Source organism: Ictidomys tridecemlineatus, chromosome 10 (genome assembly GCF_052094955.1).
Source record: "Ictidomys tridecemlineatus isolate mIctTri1 chromosome 10, mIctTri1.hap1, whole genome shotgun sequence".
NCBI lineage: Eukaryota > Metazoa > Chordata > Mammalia > Rodentia > Sciuridae > Ictidomys > Ictidomys tridecemlineatus.
In genome coordinates this window covers 112290210-112314285 of record NC_135486.1, presented here as the reverse complement: position 1 = coordinate 112314285, position 24076 = coordinate 112290210, and the positions used below count along the sequence as shown (strand labels likewise).

The following is a 24076-nucleotide window of genomic DNA, read 5'->3' as shown; positions in this document are numbered from 1 at the left end:
AATGATATATGCAGTTAAAGATGTGTCTAAACTGACATAAACATCAAACAGCATATAAATATATCAAAGTAATAGGGTACCTTGTTAATATGTAGAACTTAATTTTTTTATAAAAATTAGGGTTTGCTCTTTGAAATATTTATTTAAATAGAGGGAAATATTTTATCATATTCCTTCTCCTAAATAGATACAATTTCAACATAGTTATTTTTCCTGGTGCTTTAATTTTATCAGATTTTATATGGTCAAGAATCATTGCATTTCCAAACCTCTCACTTTACAAACTCTCCACAGAATGCATCCTCAGGCTATCTGGCACTGTATGGCTCCTCATAGAGCAGGCATGGGGTTCTTTAGGTGAAGGTTTTGCCTCATGTACAAAGCATAGCACAAGGATGTGTGCAGGCCAGGAATCCAGGATGGGCCCTCCAGGTGTCAATACAAAGTTCATAGCTTCATTCATGGTGGGATCTTTCAAGAAGCTTGCTCAAAATTTGATGGTGAACTCTAAAAATAGAAGGAGATTAATTTGTGATGTCTTTGGTGAAGAGTAGTGCAGTCCAGGACTTCTCCCTGAGCAAATAAATGTAACAGGAGACAAAGCCAGCCACTTTCTGGCAAGGAGGCTGTGTTCAGAATCCACAGGAGCTCACAAGCAGGGAGAGCAAAGGCCAGTAGCTATTGAACACCATAGCCTCTTTTTACTCAGGGAAACGTCCTTCTGTCCAAAGTTTGTAGATGAATGCTTTTTTTCCCTGATGACTTAGGAAACTCCAGATGGACTTTGTACTTGAAGAAGTCATAGCCTCAGAAGGGAAAATAAGTTCTACACTCTTAATTTTTTTCTGACTTCATAACTGATCTTCTATCTTTGAAATATCTATGTTTCTAGCATCGGGTGGATTTTCTTCAGCTTATGATAAATTCTCAGAATTCCAAAGATGTGGAGTCTCATAAAGGTAAACAAGGTTGTTATGTCATCTACTGATGGGGAAACTCAGAGGGAAGGATTGTTCTAGAAATGTGCAGGAGATTTTCCAGGAAGAAGAATATTTCTACAAAGTTGCAGAAAGTGCGTGATTGGATATCATATACAGTAGCCTGAGGAACTTTCTAGAGAAGCACACCTAGAGCCATGTTCAATGTTGAATCTGATTTAAACAAGTATTTCTTTTACCAGCATGATATTTTTATTCAACTTATTTTTTTACTATTTTTATTTTGATTCTCAATTCTTTCAAATTTGTCCACTGGAATCCCTTTCATGTAGGCTCCCGAGTCTTCTATTATTATTGTCACCTTTTAAGTGATTGTTTTAAAAGTAGCTTCTGTTTATTCTGGCCATAGAAATATTGAGCTGAAAACACAGAGGATCTTCATGTAGTCTTGAATACACTGCTTCACTCCTAATATACACCACCAGAGAGTTATATTTATCACAGTTAAGGAACCTGTGTTGACACACTTCTATCATTTACAGTCCACAGATTTTCTTAGGGTTTGCTCTTGGTCTTGTACATTCTATGACATGTATCCATATTATAGTAGCACACAGTGTATTCTGTGCCCTTTTAATTTATTTTCTAAGTATTTTCTTGCTTTCTAATTTAAGATATTCTAGGTTCCTGCTCTGTTTCCCCTGACAGGTTTGTTTTTTGTTTATCCAATTAATTGAATTTAGAAATCATAATCTGTGATCATCTTGTGAATTTTTGCTTTTAGATACTCTCAGTTGACAAGATTATTAACATGAAATTCTTCTACATAGAACAGTGGAAAAAATGTTTCTGTGTCTAGTCACATTCAGTAATATAAACTATTTTTCTCTCTTCTTCAAAAATTTTTTCCTAATTTAATGCTTATTTCTGTAATACACAAATACTCTCTTTGCAGTTCTAATTTGAGGTACCTAGTGCCTTGACAACCATCTGAAAAAAGTCCTGAATGTTGAGCAATAAACTCTAAAGATGAACACTTGGCTTACTACAGCCTGACAGTATACATATTTTTTAAAAAGATATTTTTATTTTTTAGTTGTATGTTCACACAATGCTTTTATTCTATTTTTATGTGGTGCTGAGGACCAAACCCAGTGCCTCACTTGTGCTAAGTGAGTGTTCTACCACTGAGCTACAACCCCAGACCCAGTGTACATATTTTTATGTTCACATTTACATATCATCTATCTATATATCTATCTCTCTATTTATCTAACTAACTATTATATATATATCTGTCTTTCCATCCATCCATCCATCTATCCTGAATGTATCTACCCAGTTCTATTCAGGTTTCTAAGATAAAGAAAACAGTCTATAGTTTAACTCTTCAATGAAATAGCCACCAAACACATGTGCCTACTTAGCACTTGACATGTGGCTAGTGCCACTGAAGTATATTGATTTTTAATTAATTAAAATCCAAACCCCCACAGGTGGCTGGTAGGTATGAATGCCAATATTCGAGCTCCAAATCTTGACTTTTATTTGGTGCAGTAGAGACGGTTACTAGAAATTGAACTCAGGGGCACTCAACCACTGAGCCACATCCCCAGCCCTACTTTTTTTTAATTTAGAGACAGGGTTTCACTGAGTTGCATAGTGCCCTGCTGTTGCTGAGGTTTGTTTGAACTCATGATTCTCTTGCCTCAGCATCCTGCAGGGATTACTGGCGTGTGCCAGTGCACCTGGCCTGAACCTTGATTTTATAGTCCTGTTTCATGGGGTTCATACTCACTGGGATAAAAGTTTTGATAAATAAATGTTCTCATGACATCATCATAGAAAATCATAATCAGTAAATCTGAACTCTGTAGACTATTCAAACACTTGTTTTATGTATTCTTTTTTATCTTGAATTGCATGTTTGGCACAGAGACCATGTTTATTTCAGGGCCCAGGTAATTAAAAGTTCATATTGATCATACTGTGTATCTTAGATAAAAATAGTATCCCTTGAAATTACCTACCTTTGGTGGTGTGAAAATTGCACAGTTAGTAGCCAAGTCCAAGAGTGGTGTAGACCTCAGGAAAACTGGATTAAAAAAAAAAGTTTTCCTTTGTTTCCCCTATTGAATAGACATGAGAGTAAAAACAACTCTGAGAATGACCCTGAATTGCTTTTCCATTGTCCTGCCTAGTGATCTGTGGGTTTTTATGGAATTTCTCTTCATCTGAACGCTGATTTTGTGATTTGCTGGATTTACCTAAATTGTGTTTCCTCTTCCATTAGTCCTGTCTGATCTGGAGCTTGTGGCTCAATCGATTATCTTCATTTTTGCTGGCTATGAGAGCACTAGCAGTGTTCTTTCCTTCATTTTGTATGAACTGGCCACCCATCCTGATGCCCAGACCAAACTGCAGCAAGAGATTGATGCGGCTTTGCCCAATAAGGTGAGAAAATGGTACCTGGAGAGGGAGGAGAGAGGTGGTGCCTCAACAAGACTCCCTTCTTTTCACTTCCTAGGAGGCTTCATCCAAAATATAGTCACTGATTCTTTTCACCAGCTCTATTGGAAAGGTTCTGAAGAGAGAAATGAAAGGGAAAACACAGTATTGACGGGAAAATGCTATTCTCAAAACTACAAGGAATTTTGAAAAGAGTGTAATTTCAGTAGTACTCATTACCAGTTACCATGATGATACCTAGAAAGTGTAAGCTCGTGTCACTCAAGTGTCCAGATAATTGGATCTGATGAACTGTGGCAAGAGCTCCTGCCTGGCTTTCTGCTGAGTGAGCCTGGTCTTGGTGGGCAGGCCGACTATGCTGTGCTCCACACATCTTCACACTCTAGTCATGTAATAGAGAGAATCAGCCAAGGGATGAGTCAGGTTTTCTGGCTCCTGAGCCAAACAATTTACTTCTACCTTGTGTCCTCTCCAATGTCACATCAGGCATTAGCCACGTGTTGTGCCTGCTATCCTCACACCTTTTCCTAAACAGGGAGTCTATCATATATGAAGACACATGGTTTCTGGGGCTGGCATGGCTTGTTTGGCAGTGAAGTAGGCACAAAGCCTCTTCTTCACAGCTCACAATGAAGCCCTGAAGAACAACAAAGAGACTGGTCCAGAAACAGGGTAGGGCTGAGAGTGGTTTTCTGTCCTCCTTAGAATGTTCTCTGAAACTAAAATTGTGTGACGTGGTGCCATTGAATCTTAGCCTTCTTTTGGTGGTATTAGGGTGGAAGTTACCAGTTTCTCCCAACATTTTTTACATGATGTAGTGTTATCTCTAAGTATATATATTCAAAGCAGGATTATTAGAAAAAACAGATGTATAATGGGTTATTTTCTCTTTTCTATGTTCTATTTCCCTGAAATAGGCATGTGACTTTTCTAGAGAAAGGTAACAGTGACTTTCACATTATTTTGCCTAAGTGTAATTGTCATATTCTATTAGTTAATTTTTCTTACATGAGAAAAACTAGTACATGATGATTCTGAGGATATTATACACTGAATTTAGTATTGTCGCAAAGGTCTCTTATGTATATGGTTGTCAAATGAACATGATTGTTATTATAATGCTTAGTCAATTGTAAGCACTACTCTCCTTCACCATTCTGTTATTTTTGGGACCTTGTAATACTTTAATAAAACTATCTAGATTGAGTTTAAATTTAGTTCCAAACATGCATTTCCAAAAAATATATTTTTGTCTCTTCAGGCACCTGCTACCTATGATACCGTGTTACAGATGGAGTACCTGGACTTGGTGGTGAATGAAACTCTCAGGTTGTACCCAATTGCTGGCAGACTTCAGAGGGTCTGTAAGAAAGATATTGAAATCAATGGAGTGCCCATTAGGAAGGGGACAGTGGTGATGATACCAAGCTTTGTTCTTCATCGAGACCCACAGCACTGGCCAGAGCCTGAGGAGTTCTGCCCTGAAAGGTACAGGGCCTCTGGGAAAGGGAACTTCCCTGGGCTGGGGTTGTCTAAGCATGTCCTTGTATTTCTTATCAGAGATGACATACAGCTAGCTATGTAATCATTTTTTATTGGTTGTTCACAACATTACAAAGTGCTTGACATCATATTTCATACATTAGATTGAAGCGGGTTATGAATTAACAATTTTTACCCCTAATGCAGATTGCAGAATCACGTCGGTTACACATCCACAGTTTTACATAATGCCCTATTAGTAACTGTTGTATTCTGCTATCTTTCCTATCCCCTACTATCCCCCCTCCCCTTCCCTCACATCTTCTCTCTCTACCCCGTCTACTGTAATTCATTTCTCTTCTTGTTTCTTTTCCCATTTCTCTCACAACCTCTTATAGGTAATTTTGTATAGCAATGCGGGTCTCCCTTCATTTTCATGCAATTTCTCTTTTCTCTCCTTTTACCTCCCATCTCAAGTCTCTGTTTAATGTTAATCTTCTCTTCTTGCTCTTCCTACCTGCTCTGTTCATAGTTCCTCTCATTATATCAAAGAAGAGATTTGGTATTTTTTAAGGGATTGGCTAGCTTCACTAAGCATAATCTGCTCTAGTGCCATCCATTTCCCTGCAAATTCCATGATTTTGTAATTTTTTAGTGCTGCATAATACTCCATGTTGTATAAATGCCACATTTTTTTATCCATTCATCTATTGAAGGGCATCTGGGTTGGTTCCACAGTCTAGCTATTGTGAATTGTGCTGCTATGAACATCGATGTGGCAGTATCCCTGTAAGATCTTCAGGGAATAGTCTGAGAAGGGCAATAGCTGAGTCAAATGGTAATTCCATTCCCAGCTTTCCCAGGAATCTCCATGCTGCTTTCCAAATTGGCCACATGAATTTGCAGTCCCACCAGCAATGTACAAGTGTACCCTTTTCTCCACATCCTCGCCAGCACATGTTTTTGTTTGACTTCATAGTGGCTGCCAATCTTACTGGAGTGAGATGGTATCTTAGAGTGGTTTTTATTTGCATTTCTCTGACTGCTAGAGATGGTGAGCATTTTTTCATGTACTTGTTGATTGATTGTATATCCTCCTCTGAGAAGTGACTGTTCAGGTCCTTGGCCCATAGGTTGATTGGGTTATTTGTTGTCTTATTGTCTAATTTATTGAATTCTTTGTATACTCTGGATATTAGGGTTCTATCTGAAGTGTTAGGAGTTAAAATTTGTTCCCATGATGTAGACTTCCTATTTACCTCTCTTATTGTTTCTCATGCTGAAAAAAAACTTTTTAGTTTAAGTAAGTCCAATTTGTTGATTCTTGTTATTAACTCTTGTGCTATGGGTTTCCTATTAAGGAATTTGGTGCCCAACCCCACAATATGTACATCGGAGCCAACTTTTTCTTCTATCAGATGCAGAGCCTCTGATTTGATATCAAGCTCTTTGATCCATTTTGAGTTAACATTTGTGCATGGCTAAAGGAGGGGATTCAGGTTCATTTTGTTGCATATAGATTTCCAGTTTTCTCCACACCATTTGTTGAAGATTCTATCCTTCCTTCATTGCATGCTTTTAGCCCCTTTATCAAATATAAGATAGTTGTAACTTTGTGGATTAGCCTCCATGTCCTCTATTCTGTACCATTGGTTCACTCGCCTGTTTTGGTACCAGTATCATGCTGTATTTGTCACTATTGCTCTGTAATATAGTTTGAAATCTGGTATCGCTGTACCGCCTGATTCTCACTTCCTGCTTAGAATTACTTTTGCTATTCTAGGTCTTTTATTTTTCCTTATGAATTTCATGATTGCTTTATCTATTTCTACAAGAAATGCTGTTGGGATTTTGATTGGCAATGCATTAAACCTATAGAGAACTTTTGGTAATATTGCCATTTTGATGATGTTAGTTCTACCATTCCATGAACAGTGTCTATTTTTCCATTTTCTAAAATCTTCTTCTACTTCTCTTTTTAGGGTTCTGTAGTTTTCGTTCTATAAATCTTTCACCTCTTTTGTTAGGTTGATTCCCAAGTATTTTATTTTATTTAATTTTTTTGAGGATATTGTGAATGGAGTGTTTTTCCTCATTTCAGAAGTTTTGTCACTGATATACAGAAATTCCTTTGATTTATGCATGTTGATTTTATATCCTGACCCTTTGCTGAATTCATTTATTAGTTCTATTAGTTTCTTTGTAGACCCTTTTTGGTCTTATAGGTATAGAATCATGTCATTTGCAAATAGTGATAATTTAAGTTATTCTTTTTTTATTTTTATGCCTTTAATTTCTTTGTCTGTCTTATTGCTCTGGCCAGTGTTTTGAGAACTACATTGAATAGAAGTGGTGATAGTGGGCATCACTGTCTTGTTCCAGATTTTAGAGGAAATGCCTTCAATTTTTCTCCATTCAGAATGATGCTAGCCTGAGGCTTAGCATAGGTAGCTTTTACAATGTCAAGGTAAGTTCCTGTTATCCCTAGTTTCTCTAATGTTTTGAACATAAAGTGATGCTATACTTTGTTGAATGCTTTTTCTGCATCTATCGAGATGATCATATGGTTCTTATCTTTAAGTCCATTGGTGTGGTGAATAACATTAATTGATTTCCGTATATTGAACCATCCTTGCATCCCAGGGATAAATCCTACTTGATCATGGTGCACAATCTTTTTGATGTGTTTTTGTATTTGATTCGATAGAATTTTATTGAGGATTTTTGCATCTAGGTTCACCAGAGATATTGACCTGTAGTTTTCTGTCTTTGAGGTGTCTTTGTCTCGTTACAGAATCAGGGTGAAGTTGGCCACATAGAATGAATTTGGAAGAGCTCCCTCTTTTTATATTTCCTGAGATAACTTGAAAATAATGGTATTAATTCTTCTTTAAAGGTTTTGTAAAACTTTGCTCTATACCCATCCAGTCCTGGGCTTTTCTTGGTTGGTAGTCTTTTGATTGCTTTTTCTATTTCATCCATTGATATAGGTCTGTTGAAATTGTGTGTATCCTCCTGACTCAGTCTGGGCAAACCATATGACTTAAGAAATTTATCGATGTCTTCACTATCTTCTATTTTATTGGAATACAGGTTTTCAAATAATTTCTAATTGTCTTCTGTATTTCTATAGCATCTGTTGTGATATTGCCTTTTTCACCCGTATGTTAGTAATTTGAGTTCTCTCTCTTTTTCTCTTTGTTAGCATGTCTAAGGGTCTGTCAATCTTATTTATTTTTTCGAAGAAACAACTTTTAGTTTTGGCAGTTTTTTTTAATAGTTTTTTTTGTTTCAATTTTGTTGATTTCCGCTCTGATTTTAATTATTTCTTGCCTTCTGGAACATTTGCGCTTGTTTTGCTTTTACTTTTCTAGGGCTTTGAGATGAAGTGTGAGCTCATTCATTTATTGGGTTTTTCAGTTTTGAGGAATGACCTCCAGGTGATGATTTTTCCTCTTAAAACTGCTTTCATTGTGTCCCATAGATTCTGATATGTTGTGTCTATATTTTCATTTATCTCTAAGAATTTTTTGATTTCCTCCTTTATGTCTTCTGTAACCCATTGATCATTCAGTAACATATTGTTCATTTTCCATGTGATGCAGGATTTTTTCTTCCTTCTTTTATCATTGATTTCCAGTTTCATTTTATTATGATCAGATAAAATGCCTGGTATTATCTCCACACCTTTATATTTACTGAGGGTTGCCCTATGGCATAATATATGGTGTATTTTTGAGAAGGATCCATGTACTGCTGAGAAAAAATTATATTCATTTGATGATGGTTGATATATTCTATATATGTCAGTTAAGTCTAGGTTATTGATTGTGGTATTGAGTTCTATAGTTTCTTTATTCAACTTTTGTTTGGAGGATCTGTTCAATGGTGAGAGAGGTGTGTTGAAGTCACCCATTATTATTGTGTTTTGGTCTATTTGATTCTTGTAATTGAGGAGAATTTGCTTTATGAATTTCGCAGAACCATTGTTTGGAGCATAAATATTGATAATTGTTATGTCTTTTTGGTGAATGGTTCCTTTTAAAAGTACATAATGTTCTTTCTTATCCCTTTTGATTAACTTAGTCTTGAAGTCCATTTTATTCGATATGAGGATGGCCACCCCTGCTTGCTTACAAGGACCTTGTGCGTGGTATATTTTTTCTCATCCTTTCACCTTCAGCCTGTGTATGTCTTTTCCAACCAGATGTGTCTCCTGGAGTAAGCATATTGTTTGATTTGTTTTTTTAATTCATGATACCAGCCTATGTCACTTTATTGGAGAGTTTAAGCCATTAACATTTAGAGTTACTATTTATATATGGTTTGTACTTCCAGCCATGTTTTATTTTATTTATCCTTTTTTTTTAAATTTAGTTTGTTTCTCCATGATTATCTTTTACCCTGCCCTCTGTCTTTACTGAGGCACTTCCCACTAATGGTTTTGGTTATTGTTTTTCATTTTTTCCTAGTATAGTGTTTTGCTCAAGATGGTTTGCAATGCTGGTTTTCTGGGTGCAAATTCTTTACTTTTGTTTATCATGAAAGATTTTTATTTTGTTGTCATACCTGAAGCTTAATTTTGCTGAATACAGAATTCTTGGTTGGCATCCATTGTCTTTCAGTGTCTGAAATACATTGTTCCATGACCTTCTTGCTTTCAGTGTCTGTGATGAAAAATTCGTTGGTAACCTTATTGGTTTACCCCTGAATGTAATCTGCCTTTTTCTCTTGTAGCTTTTAATATTTTCTCTTTGTTCTGTATATTGGATATCTTCATAACAATGTGTCTTGGCGTTGGTCTACTCTGATTTTGTATGCTCGGTGTCCTAAATGCATTTACAATTTGTATATCCGTTTCCTTTCTTATTTCTGGAAAGTTTTCTGTAATTATTTCATTCAGCAGGTTACTCATTTCCTTGGCTTGAATCTCTATACCTTCCTCTATCCAGATGACTCTTAAGTTTGGTTTTTTAATGTTATTTCATATCTCTTGCATGTTTTCTTGTGATTTTTTACCTGCCTTTCTGAGTTGGCTAGACTGTTTTCAAGATGATATATTTTGTCTTCATTATCTGACGTTCTGGCTTCTAATTGCTCCACTTTGTTAGTGATACTCTCATTTGAGTTTTTAATTTGGTTTATACTTTCCTTCATTTCTATCATTATTGTTTGATTTTTTTTATAGTCTCTATCTCCTGGTAAAGATGCTTAACTTCTTCTTTTATCTGTTTATGTAATTCATTTTCAATGTGTTCTTTCACTTTTTGAATTTGCTCTCTCATATCCCCTTTAAGGTTCCATTCCATCTGTCTAAGGTGTTCCTTGAGTTCTTTATATGACAATTTTTCTGATGACTCTACGTCCTCCTGAATATTTAGGCTGTTCTGCATTGTTTGCACTCCTTTTCATCCTTGCTTTTTCATGCTACTCATGTTACTTCTCGTTCTGTTTGACTGCTGAGTTACTGTTTACTCCTATAAGTTTATATGATTCTTGGGAGGAAAGGTATTAGAAGAGATGGGAAGAAGTCACTAAAGCGAATGAGAGTAAGCAGGTAGAATTAAAGGAAGGGCGAATAAGAAAATTGAAAAGAAAAGAAAAGACAAAAAAAGAAAAATAATAGGAAATAAAAAAGAAAACAAAATTTAAAAATAATAATAAAAAAATTAAAATTAAAATTAGAAGAAAAAAATTTAAAATTTTTTAAAAAATTTGAAAATAAACAAGAAAGAAAAATGAAAATGAACAAAAAAAACCCAAATCAAAAAAAAAAAAAAGAAAAAAATACTAATAAACACAGTGTTAGAGTTTGATTAACTTCTCTTCCAGTAGGTGGAGCTGTGCCCACCAGGCCAAGCTTATTCTGTCAATATTTGGGAACCAATCACTGTGCAGAAGCTCCTCCTTCCAGACTGGGCGTGTCTCCAATGCTGAGTGCCTAGGGCCTCCTCTTGTGTCTAGTCATTTCCCCACTTTTCCTCTAGCCAGGCCCCTCTCACCAGTGACGCTCACCACAATACTGGCTACACGACAGGTCTGCTGCTCCCGGGAGCCCTGTTTTCATGAATGACTGGGCACATTCTCCCTGTTTACCATTCCCTCAGACCCTAAGTTTGTAGAGCTTGGGGCTGACAATCCTCAGCAAATTTTACTTGCTCTCCTGTAGCCACGCCCCTGGTAGATGGTGCAAGAGACCTCAGTTGTCAGCACTGGTGGGAGCAGAAGCCAGGAGTTCTGTGCCATGGGTCCCGTGCCACTTCTGATTTTCTCAGTCTGGCTATCGCGCTCACGGGAGAGCTGGGAGGGGCCCTTAAAGTTTCCCGATGTGTGGAGAGGGAAGGGTAGGGGATTACACACCTGTAGCCACAGGTTTCAATAAAGTTATCTCCTCCGCCACAGTCTGGTGACGTCAGTTCTCTGCCATGGTGGTATCTCTTGCAAATGGCGACAGTTCGTTTCCCTTTGCCGGGTGACCAATGCAACGGGTGTGTCCTAACTGTCTCTCCCAAGCCTCGTTTCAAACCTGTAGCCACTACCTATGAAGGCTCAGTTGGCATTTATCTCCGTAGAATCAGAAGGGCTGACCAGTTGTTTTAGCCGGATGGATTAGTGCTGAGTCACATCTGTTTGTCTTCGGGAAGCAGGCAAATGGGAGCTTGAATTCAGCCGATCTGGGCTCAGTGTGTGTTCTGAGAGGCCCAGACTGTTCGCCCCAGATCCACGTCAGCTCAGCATTGCCTAGTGATCCTGAGAAAAGAGTATTTAGCTGTTTACGACTCCTGATGCCCGAATAGCTGAAGAGGTCAGAGACTTGATCTCTCTGGGCCTGCCACCATGTTGGATCTCCCTATGTAATGATTTTTATATATGTCTTTGTATTTTAAGCAGTTTTCCTGTTATAAATATAACATTTTCTTGCAAAATTAAATGAATTTATGACAAGGAACAAGACGAATGCTATGTCCATTCACTATCCTAAATTCTTTTGTAAAGTTTTTTAAATTAATTAAAAAAATGACAACGGAATACATTATAATTTTTATTACACATATGCAACACAAATTCTTATGTCTCTGTTTGTATATAAAGTATGTTGACACCAATTCTTGTCTTCATACATGTACTTTGGATAATGATATTCATTTCATTCCATCGTACTTGCTAACCCCCTGCCCCCTCCCTTTCCCTTCCACCCCTTTGTCCTATCTAGAGTTCATCTATTACTCCCATGCTCCTCCTACCTACCTCACTATGAGTCAGCCTCCTTATATTAGAGAAAACATACAGCATTTGTTTTTTTTTTTTGGAATTGGCTAACTTCATCTTCTCCAATGCCATCCATTTACCTGCAAATGTCATGATTTTATTTTGTTTTAATGATGAGTAAAATTTCATTGTGTATATATGCCACATTTTAAAAATCCATTCATCCAATGAAGGGCATCTAAGGTTGGCTCCACAGTTTATCTATTGTGAATTGTGCTGCTATAAAAAGTGATGTGGCTGTGTCCCTGTAGCATGCTATTTTTTAAGTCTTTTGGCTATAAACCAAGGAGAGGAATAGATGGGTCAATTGGTAGTTGCATTCTCAGATTTCCAAGGAATCTCCACACTCCTTTCCATATTGGCTGTTCCAATTTACAGTCCCACCAGCAATGTATGAGTGTACATTTTTCCCTACATTCTCACCAACACTTATTGCTGTCCTAATAATAGCTGCCATTGTAACGGAAGTGAGATGATATCTTAGAGTAGTTTTGATTTACATTTCTTGAATTGCTAGAGATGATGAGCATTTGAGAAGTGTCTGAGAAGTGTCTGTTCAAGTCCTTGGCCCATTTATTGATTGGGTTATTTGGTTTTTTGGTGCTTTGCTTTTGAGTTCTTTATATACTCTAGAGAGTGGTGTTCTATCTAATGTGTGAGGGGTAAACTTTTTCTCTCAAGCTATAGGCTCCTTATTCACTTCACAAATTATTTCTTTTGAAAAGAAGAAAATTTTAGTTTGTTAAATTCTCTAAATAATTATGAATTAATAATATGACCATGTTCTCATAAAGATATTTCTAGGTATATAGATATTTGCAAAACTAGATTGTATCATATATTATTTGATTTTTGCTAGTACTTGATAATTTTTGTATTCAACCTTGTGCATTTATGTTTTTTGGGGGGTATCAGGAATTTAACTCAGGGGCGGTGGACCACTGAGCCACATTTATAGCTTTATTTTGTATTATATTAGAGACAGGATCTCACTGAGTTGCTTAGTGCCTCATTAAATTGCTGAAGCTGGCTTTCAACTTGGGATCCTACTATCTCCTCCTCCCAAGTCGCTGGGATTACAGGCGTGTGCCACTGTGCTCAGCCTGTACATATGATTTTTGGATCTATAATTTCAACTAACTAAATAAACGGTTCTTTTCTTTTCAGTTTCCCCTAAACAGTCTAATACAGTAAGTATTTATATAGTATTTACATATTATTAGTTAATATAAGCAATCCAGAGATGATTTAAAATATATTTCAGGATGTGCATAGGTTATACCAGTATTTTCTAATTATTTTATAAGAAAGTTCAACACCCAGGATTTTATTTATTCTGATGCTAAAACTAATTATCCTCAGATATGGCACCATAACTCTGTTTGTGTATGTGTGTGTGTGTGTGTGTGTGTGTGTGTCTGTGTTTTCGAATTTCATAGCATGTCCCATAACTGACATAACCACTATCTTATTTCATTTTATGTATTCACTCTTATACTCCTTATATTTTATATGTGTGTTGTTTCCTTTACTGTCTCAATTTATCATGATTTCCTTTGAAACAGCATTTATCTCATCTCAAAAAGACTGAAAGATCCTATAGGCTAAGAGGGAGAAAGGTGGAATAACTCCTATAGGCTAAGGGGAAGAAAGGTGAAAAAACTCGATAGTTTAACAATTCTTATAGCAAAACCTCAGCTGGATTTCAAGAACCAGCCCAGAAATAATCTTTTACACCATTGCTTGGGGATATCTAAGGCACAAACTGAAATAAGTAACTGTTGTAGTTTTAATGTTTTGTTGACTTGTCATCTTCTTGACCAGGTTCAGTAAGCAGAACAAGGACAGCATCGATCCTTACATGTACATGCCCTTTGGAAATGGACCCCGAAACTGCATTGGTATGAGGTTTGCTCTCATGAAAATGAAACTTGCTCTTGTCAAAGTAATGCAGAACTTCTCCTTCCAACCTTGTAAGGAAACACAGGTCAGTAGATTTTCATATAAATAATGTTTATTTGAAGATGTTTTTCCAAACAGAGGGGCCTAGACAAAGAAAAATATATGCTCATTCATCATTTAATTCTTATATGTATAGTCCAGTGAATCTCTTCTTCACCACTTTTGAGATATTAGAGTTCTTCACTGTGGGGGCTCTAAATCTATGGCTTTATGAATAACAAAGTGTAAAAAATGTATGGACTCAATGCAGGTTAGTGTGCCATATGTATGTGTGGACTGTGAACTTGAGCACAGTGCAAATTCAGCTTTAAGTCTCCTGGAGAGACCCTGTGCACAGTCTCAGGCCTTGTACAGGATAAATGTTTATAAAATAATTTTTCAGATAAATGAATAATTTTACTATTTAATCATGACCCACCTTAGAGAATGAGTAGGATGAATTCAAATTACATGATACTAAAAGTAGTTTTATGTTTGTGAAGCATCACTGTGCTTAATATATCTTTTCAACTTTGCTGCTTTGGTTCTTGGTGTTTCATTCAGTGCTTTTCCATGTGCTTGTTGAAATGTTTCAGATTCCCCTAAAATTAGCCAATCATGGACTTCTGAAACCTGAAAAGCCCATTATTCTGAAGGCTGTATGCAGAGATGGGACAATAAGTGGAGCCTGAACTTCCCTAAGTATTTGTGCATTGTTGTCCTCAGAGCCTGGGACTCAGAACATCAGAGAACAAAAATTTATTTTGTGAAGAAAACTCAAAATGAAGATAGACTCTATATTCCTCAGTTGATTAATGACAAGAGATGCTGGACCTTTTCTAAGCTTTCTCAGGGTCTGTGCAGAGTATTATCTATTTTCTGATGAAAAGGAGGTGAGCACCTCAGTGCCAGATGTGAAGACTCACCTTTTCTGGGTCTAATGGGCTCTTTCCTCTCACCGACAGTTACTCCTGGCAGCTCCTCCTGAGCTCTGATCAGATAATCAACAATTATCAGCATATTTGTCAACAATTTTTAATAAAAATGAGGGTGCTTGTGGTGACTTTTGTAGTTACATTGATATATGATGTGTTCTTTAAAATATTCTGTGATAAGTTTTATAATGAGAAAGTCAATAAACATGTCCTTGTAGAAGTTTATCTGAAGCCTCTATGCTTATTTAAGGGGATATATAGTACTGAATCAGTGAGAGTCAAAACTAAATCTTTTGATCATCACAATCAGTGAATACATGGAGCTTTTTCAGCAATTCAAACTAAATAGTAAGGTAGATAAAGTTAACCCACTGTGAATTTCCCATTACTGGAAAAGTATATTCATAGTGTCTTTCTGCCATTTTTGAAGTACAAAATTTGTGACAATTTACTGAGGTGTACTTATTACTATATCTCTAGCTTAGATTTAATACTCCCATTTTATTTCCCTTTTTGATTATGGAAAGCAAGAAACATAGTTGTAATCCATCTTCAACTCCTAATGGTGTAGACCTTATCTATTTATTTTATTATTTATTTATTCAAGTACTGGGGATTGACTCCAGAGCCACATCCCCAATACTTTCTATTTGTTCTAATTATTTATACATGACAGTAGAATGCATTTTGACACATTATACAAAAATGGAGTAAAACTTTTTATTCTTCTGCTTGTACATGATGTAGACGTATACCAGTCATATAACCATATATGCACATAGGGTAATGACCAATTATTTCTAGAATCCTTTCATATATATATATATATATATATATATATATATATATATATATATATATATATATAAAATACATGTTATATGATATATATTTATTGATACAAGTTTTAGGTAGGATGCTCAGGGTCTCACTGAGTTTCTGAAGCTGGTTTTGAACTCATGATCCTCCTGCTTCAGCCTACAGAATCTTGAGGATTACAGGCAAGGTATAAGTTGTCCTACTTTTTGAGATTAGTAAGGAAAGACTCTACCAAAATAGGTGCTATAAGAGCTGGCTTTTGGAGGCTCAGCAGGAGTCTTTTATGAGGCACAAAAGTATTCTAGGCAGAGGAACCTGTGTGGGCAAAGATATATGAATGGAGCTTGTGTTGACAAAGGTCTTATGATTTGTACATACAGCAGCTATGGGACTGGGTTTTCTCAGAGGTAGAATGCTCATCTACTGTGAATGTCTAGTGCATTCGGGCCCCTGGGTAAGGTTCGCGAAATCACCGGGACACAGGGGATGCAGAGCCAAGGCAGCAATTGCAACTGCATGCTGAGGTTTATGTGCAAGTTCCTTTAATATTCTTCTTCTAACAAAGCAGGCAATTCTTCAGTAACATTTCATCTACATTTCCCAAATATCATGTCTCAGCGGGTACACAGAGCTAAATTCAGATTGTTCCTGTTCATTTGATAAGTACCCTCCCAAAGTTCTTTAGATATTATCTAATCCCCGAATGTACTGTTCCCAGGTTCAGTATGCAGGAAGCTTCTTCCTCTAGGCCAAACCATGCAGAGGTTGTTGCTTGCGATAAGGGGAAGAGAACTTTTTCTCCTCCTGGCTGAGGCTTGCTTTAGCTGACCTAAATCACACCCACAGCTCTTTGCAAAGTGTCGGGCTGAGGGAGCTAAACTCTGCACACTTAAACCCCAACAATCTACTATGTGTGAGACACTGGGTTTGATCCTCAGAATCAAAGAAAAATAAAATAATGATATTGTGTCCACTTAAACAACAACAACAACAACAAAACAAAACAAAAAGACAGCAGCAGGAGATTAATGCCTGTGACTATACTTGAGTTTCTCATAATATTACATAACTTTTGGCATTATTGATTATGCAATGATTTATTAATTTACCACAACATAAGAATTGAAAGAATTACAGGAGTCCCATGCCAGGTACAAAATCCAGATCTGGCCACTCATCACACCTCTCCCACACCCAAAATCCAAAAAGTAATTGCAAAAATCAAGAAAAGAACTTTAGTTAGTGCAGCCACACCAGAAAGACCAGGGGATTCATGTTTTAAGTCATGTCTTCTGGGTGCTGGCATGACCCAAAGGTTTAAATAGAAGCAGAATTGGGACAGTGGGGAAGAGGTATGCATTGTGAAGCAGTCTTGTCCAAACTGAGGTCTGAGGATTGCTATCTCACTTTTAGCACTGTAAAGTAGCTCTTGAGAAATCCTTATCACTTTAAAGGAATAAATTTTATTTATTGTTCCAGATGTTTATCTACCAGATCTGGTATCCTAAATGGGGCAGAGTAGGTCCAATGAGATGATTGCTCCTGTTGAGGGAATAAATTCGTGTGTTTATCTGTCTAAATGCTCTGCCTTTCCTTGAAGGAAATGAATAATGACTGAAGACTTCTGGGAACCACCCTCAGGTTCTGAAACAAGATACTGTAAAAGCTAACACTCGAGGGGCTGAGGTTGTGGCTCAATGGTAGATCACTTGACTGGCATGTATGAGGCAATGGGCCTGACTCTCAGCAATACATTAAAATGAGAAATTAAACAAAGATGTTTTGTTCAAATACAACTAAAAAGCTTCTATCAACTTTATAGAAGCTGATAGTTGAATGTCTCTTCAAAATTTCCTCAGTCTTTAAGGAGGATAAGATAGATTAGATACATTTGTAATCTATTGCTAGTTTTTATCTGAGCACTCATTAAATTATTAACATGTCTATGTGCAGAGCTGAGCAGTCACAAATGTTAAGTTAGTAAAGGATACTGAATGAAGGCAGAATGCTAAGCTTTATCCTGCTTTTAGTTATTCATTGTACAGCTTCAGGCCTCAGAGTCATTTGTCTTTACCCAAAAAAGCATCTTTAAGTCTCTGTTTTCAAAGGTCAAAGTAGGAGAGTGTATTATTCTTTGCCAACTGCAAAGAGGACACCTGACCCCTCCAATTTCAGGAGATGCAAAAGTGGCCTTTCCACTGGCTTTGTCCCTGGTGCAACCTGCTTCCCCAGCATAAAACTGGCCTCACTGAATCATAGCTTGTCACAAAAGGGAAACTCTGCAGGCACAGTTCTGCAAAGGGCAGCCCACATAGCTGAAAGAAAAATAGATAATTCAAAACTGATGAAAGAAAGTGATGAAGAATCTGACCCTGAATTTTTCTGTAGAGACTCGGGTCCTCCTGGCTATCAGCCTTATGCTTCTTTATCTGTGAGTCACTGTTCAGCCTTTTATCCACCAGAATCCTGGAGTTGGTAGCTTAATCAAGTTCCTGTTTGCCTTAATTGTTTGGAAGATCAAAATAGATGATGAAATTTAAATTGCTATAAACCTTTAAGAAGTTCCTATTGATCTTAGGCACACTGCTTGAGCTACTCCCTGCCTGAAATCCATATTCCTGTGGTTTGGGAGATTCAGGGTGAGGTGCGATCCCAGGAATAATCTGATTAGCTCTGAGTTTGCACATAGTGTGATAAACCAGAATTCACCATATACAGCAAATGCATAAGTTTTTATCACATGCAGTGGGAACCTCATCCTTTCAAGCTTTGGGAATTCTGGGGAAAACCAGTTAATTGGATTTTGTATCTTCATCATCTGGGATTTCTGGAAAAAGACATTCTAAAGGACTGTACCTCTTCATATGGTGATTCCTGTGCCCTCCTTGCTGCAGAACCATTTATACAATGCACCATAGCTCCTCAGACTCTCTGAGAGTCTGACTGAACAATGCCCCCTTTTCTGCAAAAAGCACATCCTAGCACATCTCTCCCTCTTAAAACTCAATTCTTCCATCCTGAAATTCACAGACCTTTTAATGCCTAAATGATTAGTGTCTAGATTAGAAAAAACTGACAGAAATTTTCAGAAATTTTATTCTTTCCTTTTGTATTATCCTTCATCTCTCTTGGAGATTATCATCAGTAAAGAGACTTATTTACCCCCTTATAATATCTACTAGCAGCCTGAAAAACACCCCAAACCCAAATGGGATTTTCTTTTTTATTTCCCTCTACACTCCAGCATGAAAGCATGAATCTATATCCTCTGGTAGGGAAATTGCTCTTGATAAGATGCTAGTATCATGAAGCAGAGGGAAAGATGATATTTTGATGCTAGGGTACAAGAGATTCTACACAGGTAATGTGTGACTTCAGTCTCAATGTCACTTTTAAGAATAATGAATTAGAATATCATGGAAAAGGAAAACAAGATCTGGTTTTTAGTCTCTAAAAGAAAACTATAAATTCAGAGTGTTGTGACAACATAATCTGCTCTGATGACATTTTCTAATGAATTAATGCAATTGAATTTTATTGTATTAAATGACAGGATTTGTACAGAATACATGAAACCTACACTGCCTTAAACAGTCACCTCTAAAAAGCAGCAGCAAGTTCTTATTACAACTGTCTGGAACATATTATGGGTTCTTAATTAATATTGCATATTTTCTTCTCAGTTAACAGGATAGTTCCTGAACTTTGGAGGGTCCCTCTCCACATAAATGAAAGGAATTACAGGGCATACTGGGCCATTTATCCATGCCACAGTTTTCTACTCTGCCACTATGGGGCCACTTTTTCAGAACTAGCTGTTTCATGGTTAAAATAGGCCAGGACTCTCTTGTACACCATTTCTTTTTTTCTGTATTTCTCTCATCTTTTGGGATGGTTGGGTGCCACAGTCTGGCTGGGCAAAGTAACTGGGAGATGACAAGCAACTTGTGAAGGTTGATACAGCGGGAGCCCCTTTATTATTGGACTGCAGATGTATATATACATAACTGAATACACAGCTTGTTTCAATTTAGCATCATCCAGTTACAGCAATCAGTCATTAAGGAATCTTCATCATCTTAATAATTATAGACAGCTTAACTTAATTAACATCATTAGATACAGCAGTCAGTCATTAAGGAATCTCCATCCTCTTAATGGCTTGCTGGTGTTACTTCTCAAACCATTCCTTCTCGCAAAGTGCCAGGCACCATCTTGACTTGGTTGTGGCTCTCAACATCTCCCTGCTTTTGTTTAATTAAACAACAAGTATGTGGCTTAGGGACCATGCCTGTTTTAGGTTATCCAACACTACATATGGTCCTTACCCGTCATTGGATGGTCTGACCTCAAATCGTCAGCCTCCTGTCTTAGGTTGGTTCCATTGTAATTGGATCTTACCTGCCTTTTACTATCAGCCCAACACACTAAGCCATACTTATGGATAACCTGCTACAAGCAGAAGGGGAGGATACAAAATGACACAATACCAAGCCAACTGATGGCTCCAAGTAAGAAGTCTTTGGAAAAATTGTACCACAGATGACACCATCAACAAAGATACACTGGCACCATTACAATTTGTTGTAGATTAAATCACAGTCCCAGGTAAATCACAGTCCAGGTAAATTCACAGTCCAGGTAAGTTCAAAGTTCAATAGATTATTTAAATCACAGTCCAGGTAAGTTCACAGTCCAGGTAATTAAATCACAGTCCAGGTAAGTTCTGCAGGCAGCTAACTTCCAAAGTCTCCTCCGGTTCTCAGCAACACTGGAAATCCCTCCACCCCCATCCTCATTGGCACTGAAATGAAGGCAGGAACTCCGGTAATGATGCAAAAGAAAATCCTATAGAATTCCACCAGGCACCAAGAAACAACCTTCTGAACAATTTAGTACATTATCTCAAGGTTTTTTACATTTAAAATAAGCCTTAGTGGTGCTCATTATTAGCCTTCAGGTGTGGAAGAACCATTGTAGTTATTAACTTTGGAAATGACCAAGCTTCAGGAGCATGAGGCGAATCCTCCACCACCAGCTGCAGCATCCTCGGGCACCCCCATAGCAGGGGGTGGGAAAGAGCCTGCAGCCACTGTTGCCACCAGCTGGAAATTCCCAGCTGTGCCTGTGACCAGATTGCGCATGTGGCAGTCTCCCGAACAGCGCCACTTCACACACCGTCTGGTGACAAAAGGAGATTAATAGCAGCCTCCTGTTATAATTCCTTCCATGATAATCTTTAATTCTCTGAACTTTCTTCTTTTTTATGACTAGAGTTCCTAGGCTTTTATCAATGTATGCCCTAACTGTTCTTGGTTCCCCTGGAGTGCCTCCTTCCCTTTGAAATTTACTTACCAACCCTTCCATATTTTTGTAACAAAGACAATACAATCATCCAAGACAAAACCAGACAAAAACATACTGTATCAATCTTATCCATTTTCTTAAAATTACCAACCTTCCTCTCACCTTGTCTGCTTCTAGGGATGAGCAGATTTTCTCCCATCCTATCTATTTCTAGGGACTGGCAGCTTTTTCTTGTCACTTACCCCCAAGTGTCCCAGGGCTCCTTGTATGGGCCACATCTGCCACAGTCTGGCTGGGCAAAGTAACTGGGGGGTGACAAGCAACTGGTGAAGGTTAATACAGCGGGAGTCCCTTTACTTTCAAACTGCAGAGGTATGTATACATAACTGAATACACAGCTTGTTTCAATTTAGCATCATCCAGTTACAGCAATCAGTCATTAAGGAATCTCTATCATCTTAATGGCTTGCTGGCATTACTTCTCAAACCACTTTTTCTGGCAAAGTGCCAGGCATCATCTTGACTTGGTTGTGGCTCTCAGCAGTGGGGCAGGGGTTTTATGACACAGAACACTCTAGAATGGGGCTGTGAGTATGATACATCTGGGTTGCTGGCCAGCCAGGTCAAAATACCACCAGCCTTTGTGGGTTTTCTTACAAAGGGAGTTGATACATGGAGGCAACAAACAAACTGTGTTGTGACTGGTGACCTTGGTGAACATGAGCATGCCTGGCTCTGCACTGCCATCTGAGCATCACCAGATAAACAGACTCAACAAGAGGGAGAATGGCCTAGAGATGATTCCTCAGTCATTCATTTCTTGTTATAGCACTCAGAGGATATAGGGAACTCAGCCTTCCCTCTGGCTCAAGGCAACCAGATTGTCTGACAACAGACTTGGGTGACACTCAACATGGCTCACATTTGTGTGAGTTAGAGGGAAGTCTCATTGTTTCAAAATAGTACATTTTCCATTCAACAGAAGAATATTATTTCTGCTTCCAAGGATACATATAAAGTCAATTTTAAAGAAGGGCTGGATGCTGAACCAGGAGCATGGCATGGAAAGAAGGAAAACCCCAAAAGCTTTATGATAAAGTTGTAAGAAAAAAATGTCACCAGAGGCTCTCAGTGGACCCTCTGTGATTCAGTGGACTATATTAACAAAATTTTTTTCATCAAAGATACATGAAAATATCACCCCCCTTTTTAGACTGGGAAATACTACATTAAGGAAGAGCCAACATACCAAAGAGACATGCAAATAAAATGCCCTGGCAGAATGCCAGGCTGGACCATGCAGGAGCACTCAAGTCTGGGAATGTGTATCGAGTATGAACCTAAGAATTGGGGCATGAAGTCTCAACTTCTCTTAGCTCATCATTGTGTCTTTGGGGCTTTCTAAATAAATTTGGGAAGGAGCAAATGTGCTGTTGGAGTTTTTGTTATGTATCACCTACATGTTACCTCTCTCATTGCCTGGTCCAGTTTCTGAGTCAGAGACTTGTCAGGCCCTTATTTATAGAATGACAATCATAGTGACCTGGGTTTCTCTCTCACTTTATAGATATGGAACCTATTCACATGTGCTATGTGAGAAGTTTGGAATTTCTGGGACAACACCTCTGCCTTTATTTGAAATGCTTCTGTACTACTGCAAAGTGTGTATGGTTGTGTTCTCTATTTTTCTTTGGCAAGAAAAAAAATGCCAGTTTAATGTCATTGGTAAAAATGCACTCCTTTGGGAGGAAGATCCCAGCTCTCATCCTTTTTGAAACAGTGTGCAAGCCCAACCTGAGCATGCCCAGATTTTCTTTGGGGCTCTGCTGTCAATGCTCCAAGAGCCTCAGTGGAAATACTCAGATCTCTAGTATACCTGAATTTGATGCTCATAATGTTGTTCAGACTTTATCATATCATAAAGGGGATTTTTAATTTGCCTTTGCACATTTCCAGGAAGTTTGTATTGTACCTAATATTTGAGCAAAAATCTGTGAAAGAGAAGACTTGTCAAGCATATTCAAACATTCCATTCATAACATGATCTCATGAGTAGCTTTTTTTAAAAAAAAATCTGTTCATGTATATCTTTGAAACTACAGTTTCTTGAGCAATGCAAGTATTCATAGTTTGATATTTGCACATAAATATTTTTTAATGTCTAAATTTGTGGTTATTTCCATGGCACTACCCAAATTTTACTACTGAAGGTACATGTAGAGGATTTGAAAGATGAAACAAAAGTATTCTGCATTTTTTTATTATCCTTCAAAGATAACACCTTATCTGTTAGTCTTAGAAGAAACAAAAGATGAAAGAGATAAGACAGCTCTTATCTATGGACTTTACATAATTAATCAGAAGATGAGTTTTGTTTTTCGACAAGGTCATATTTAGTGATATAAAGTGAACAGAAATTGGATGATTTAAAAAAATATATTAAAATTTAAGTCAATTGAATGGTGTGTTCCAAAAGAAATGTGAATTTATGGCTTGCATTTGTGATTAACCTGGTTAGGTATTTGACTCATGGCCTGAATACTGGATAAAAATTCATGAGCTCTAATTCAAAAGGTCAGAGGATACACTGCTTTCTGCTTAGATTATCTTTTCCAAAGACTGAGGCTTCTTTATTAGATTCTATTTCTACAATTTGGAGGCCTAATAACCACCTGAGAATTCCTAACTGCTGATCCCTTTGGAAAAACAATCATTGAATCTTCACATTTCCCAGATAAACTGTTTATTAGACAGGCTGTAAGGTCTACATAATTGAGGTATCCCCTTGCTTCACGAAAACATCATCCCTGAAACATAGCAACAGAAAAATTTCCTTTTAAGTGTTAGAAGCAAAACTTAGAGCAAGTACTTAATTTATTGACTCGCATGTGTAGAAGTGGCATCTCCCCATCTTTT

The 24076-nt window shown here is 37.4% G+C and overlaps 2 protein-coding genes and 1 pseudogene across 4 annotated transcripts in view; 2 read left to right on the top strand and 1 right to left on the bottom strand.

The window, feature by feature from the left end:
* LOC101971685 (cytochrome P450 3A9) overlaps positions 1-15213 on the top strand; it is a 30443-nt gene extending 15230 nt beyond the window's left edge. For both annotated transcript variants that reach the window (XM_078022212.1, XM_078022211.1), the window contains 5 exons: positions 893-959; positions 3232-3392; positions 4669-4895; positions 13983-14145; positions 14696-15213. In XM_078022212.1, the coding sequence (XP_077878338.1) occupies positions 893-959; positions 3232-3392; positions 4669-4895; positions 13983-14145; positions 14696-14791 (714 nt within the window). In that variant the 3' untranslated portion in view covers positions 14792-15213. The remainder of the gene's footprint in view (positions 1-892; positions 960-3231; positions 3393-4668; positions 4896-13982; positions 14146-14695) is intronic.
* The window catches only part of LOC144367625 (cytochrome P450 3A11-like), a 492905-nt gene that overhangs the window by 232907 nt on the left and 235922 nt on the right, over positions 1-24076 (bottom strand). The window lies entirely within an intron of this gene.
* The window catches only part of LOC144364731 (cytochrome P450 3A4-like), a 382460-nt pseudogene that overhangs the window by 132540 nt on the left and 225844 nt on the right, over positions 1-24076 (top strand). The gene's annotated exons all lie outside the window — the stretch shown is intronic.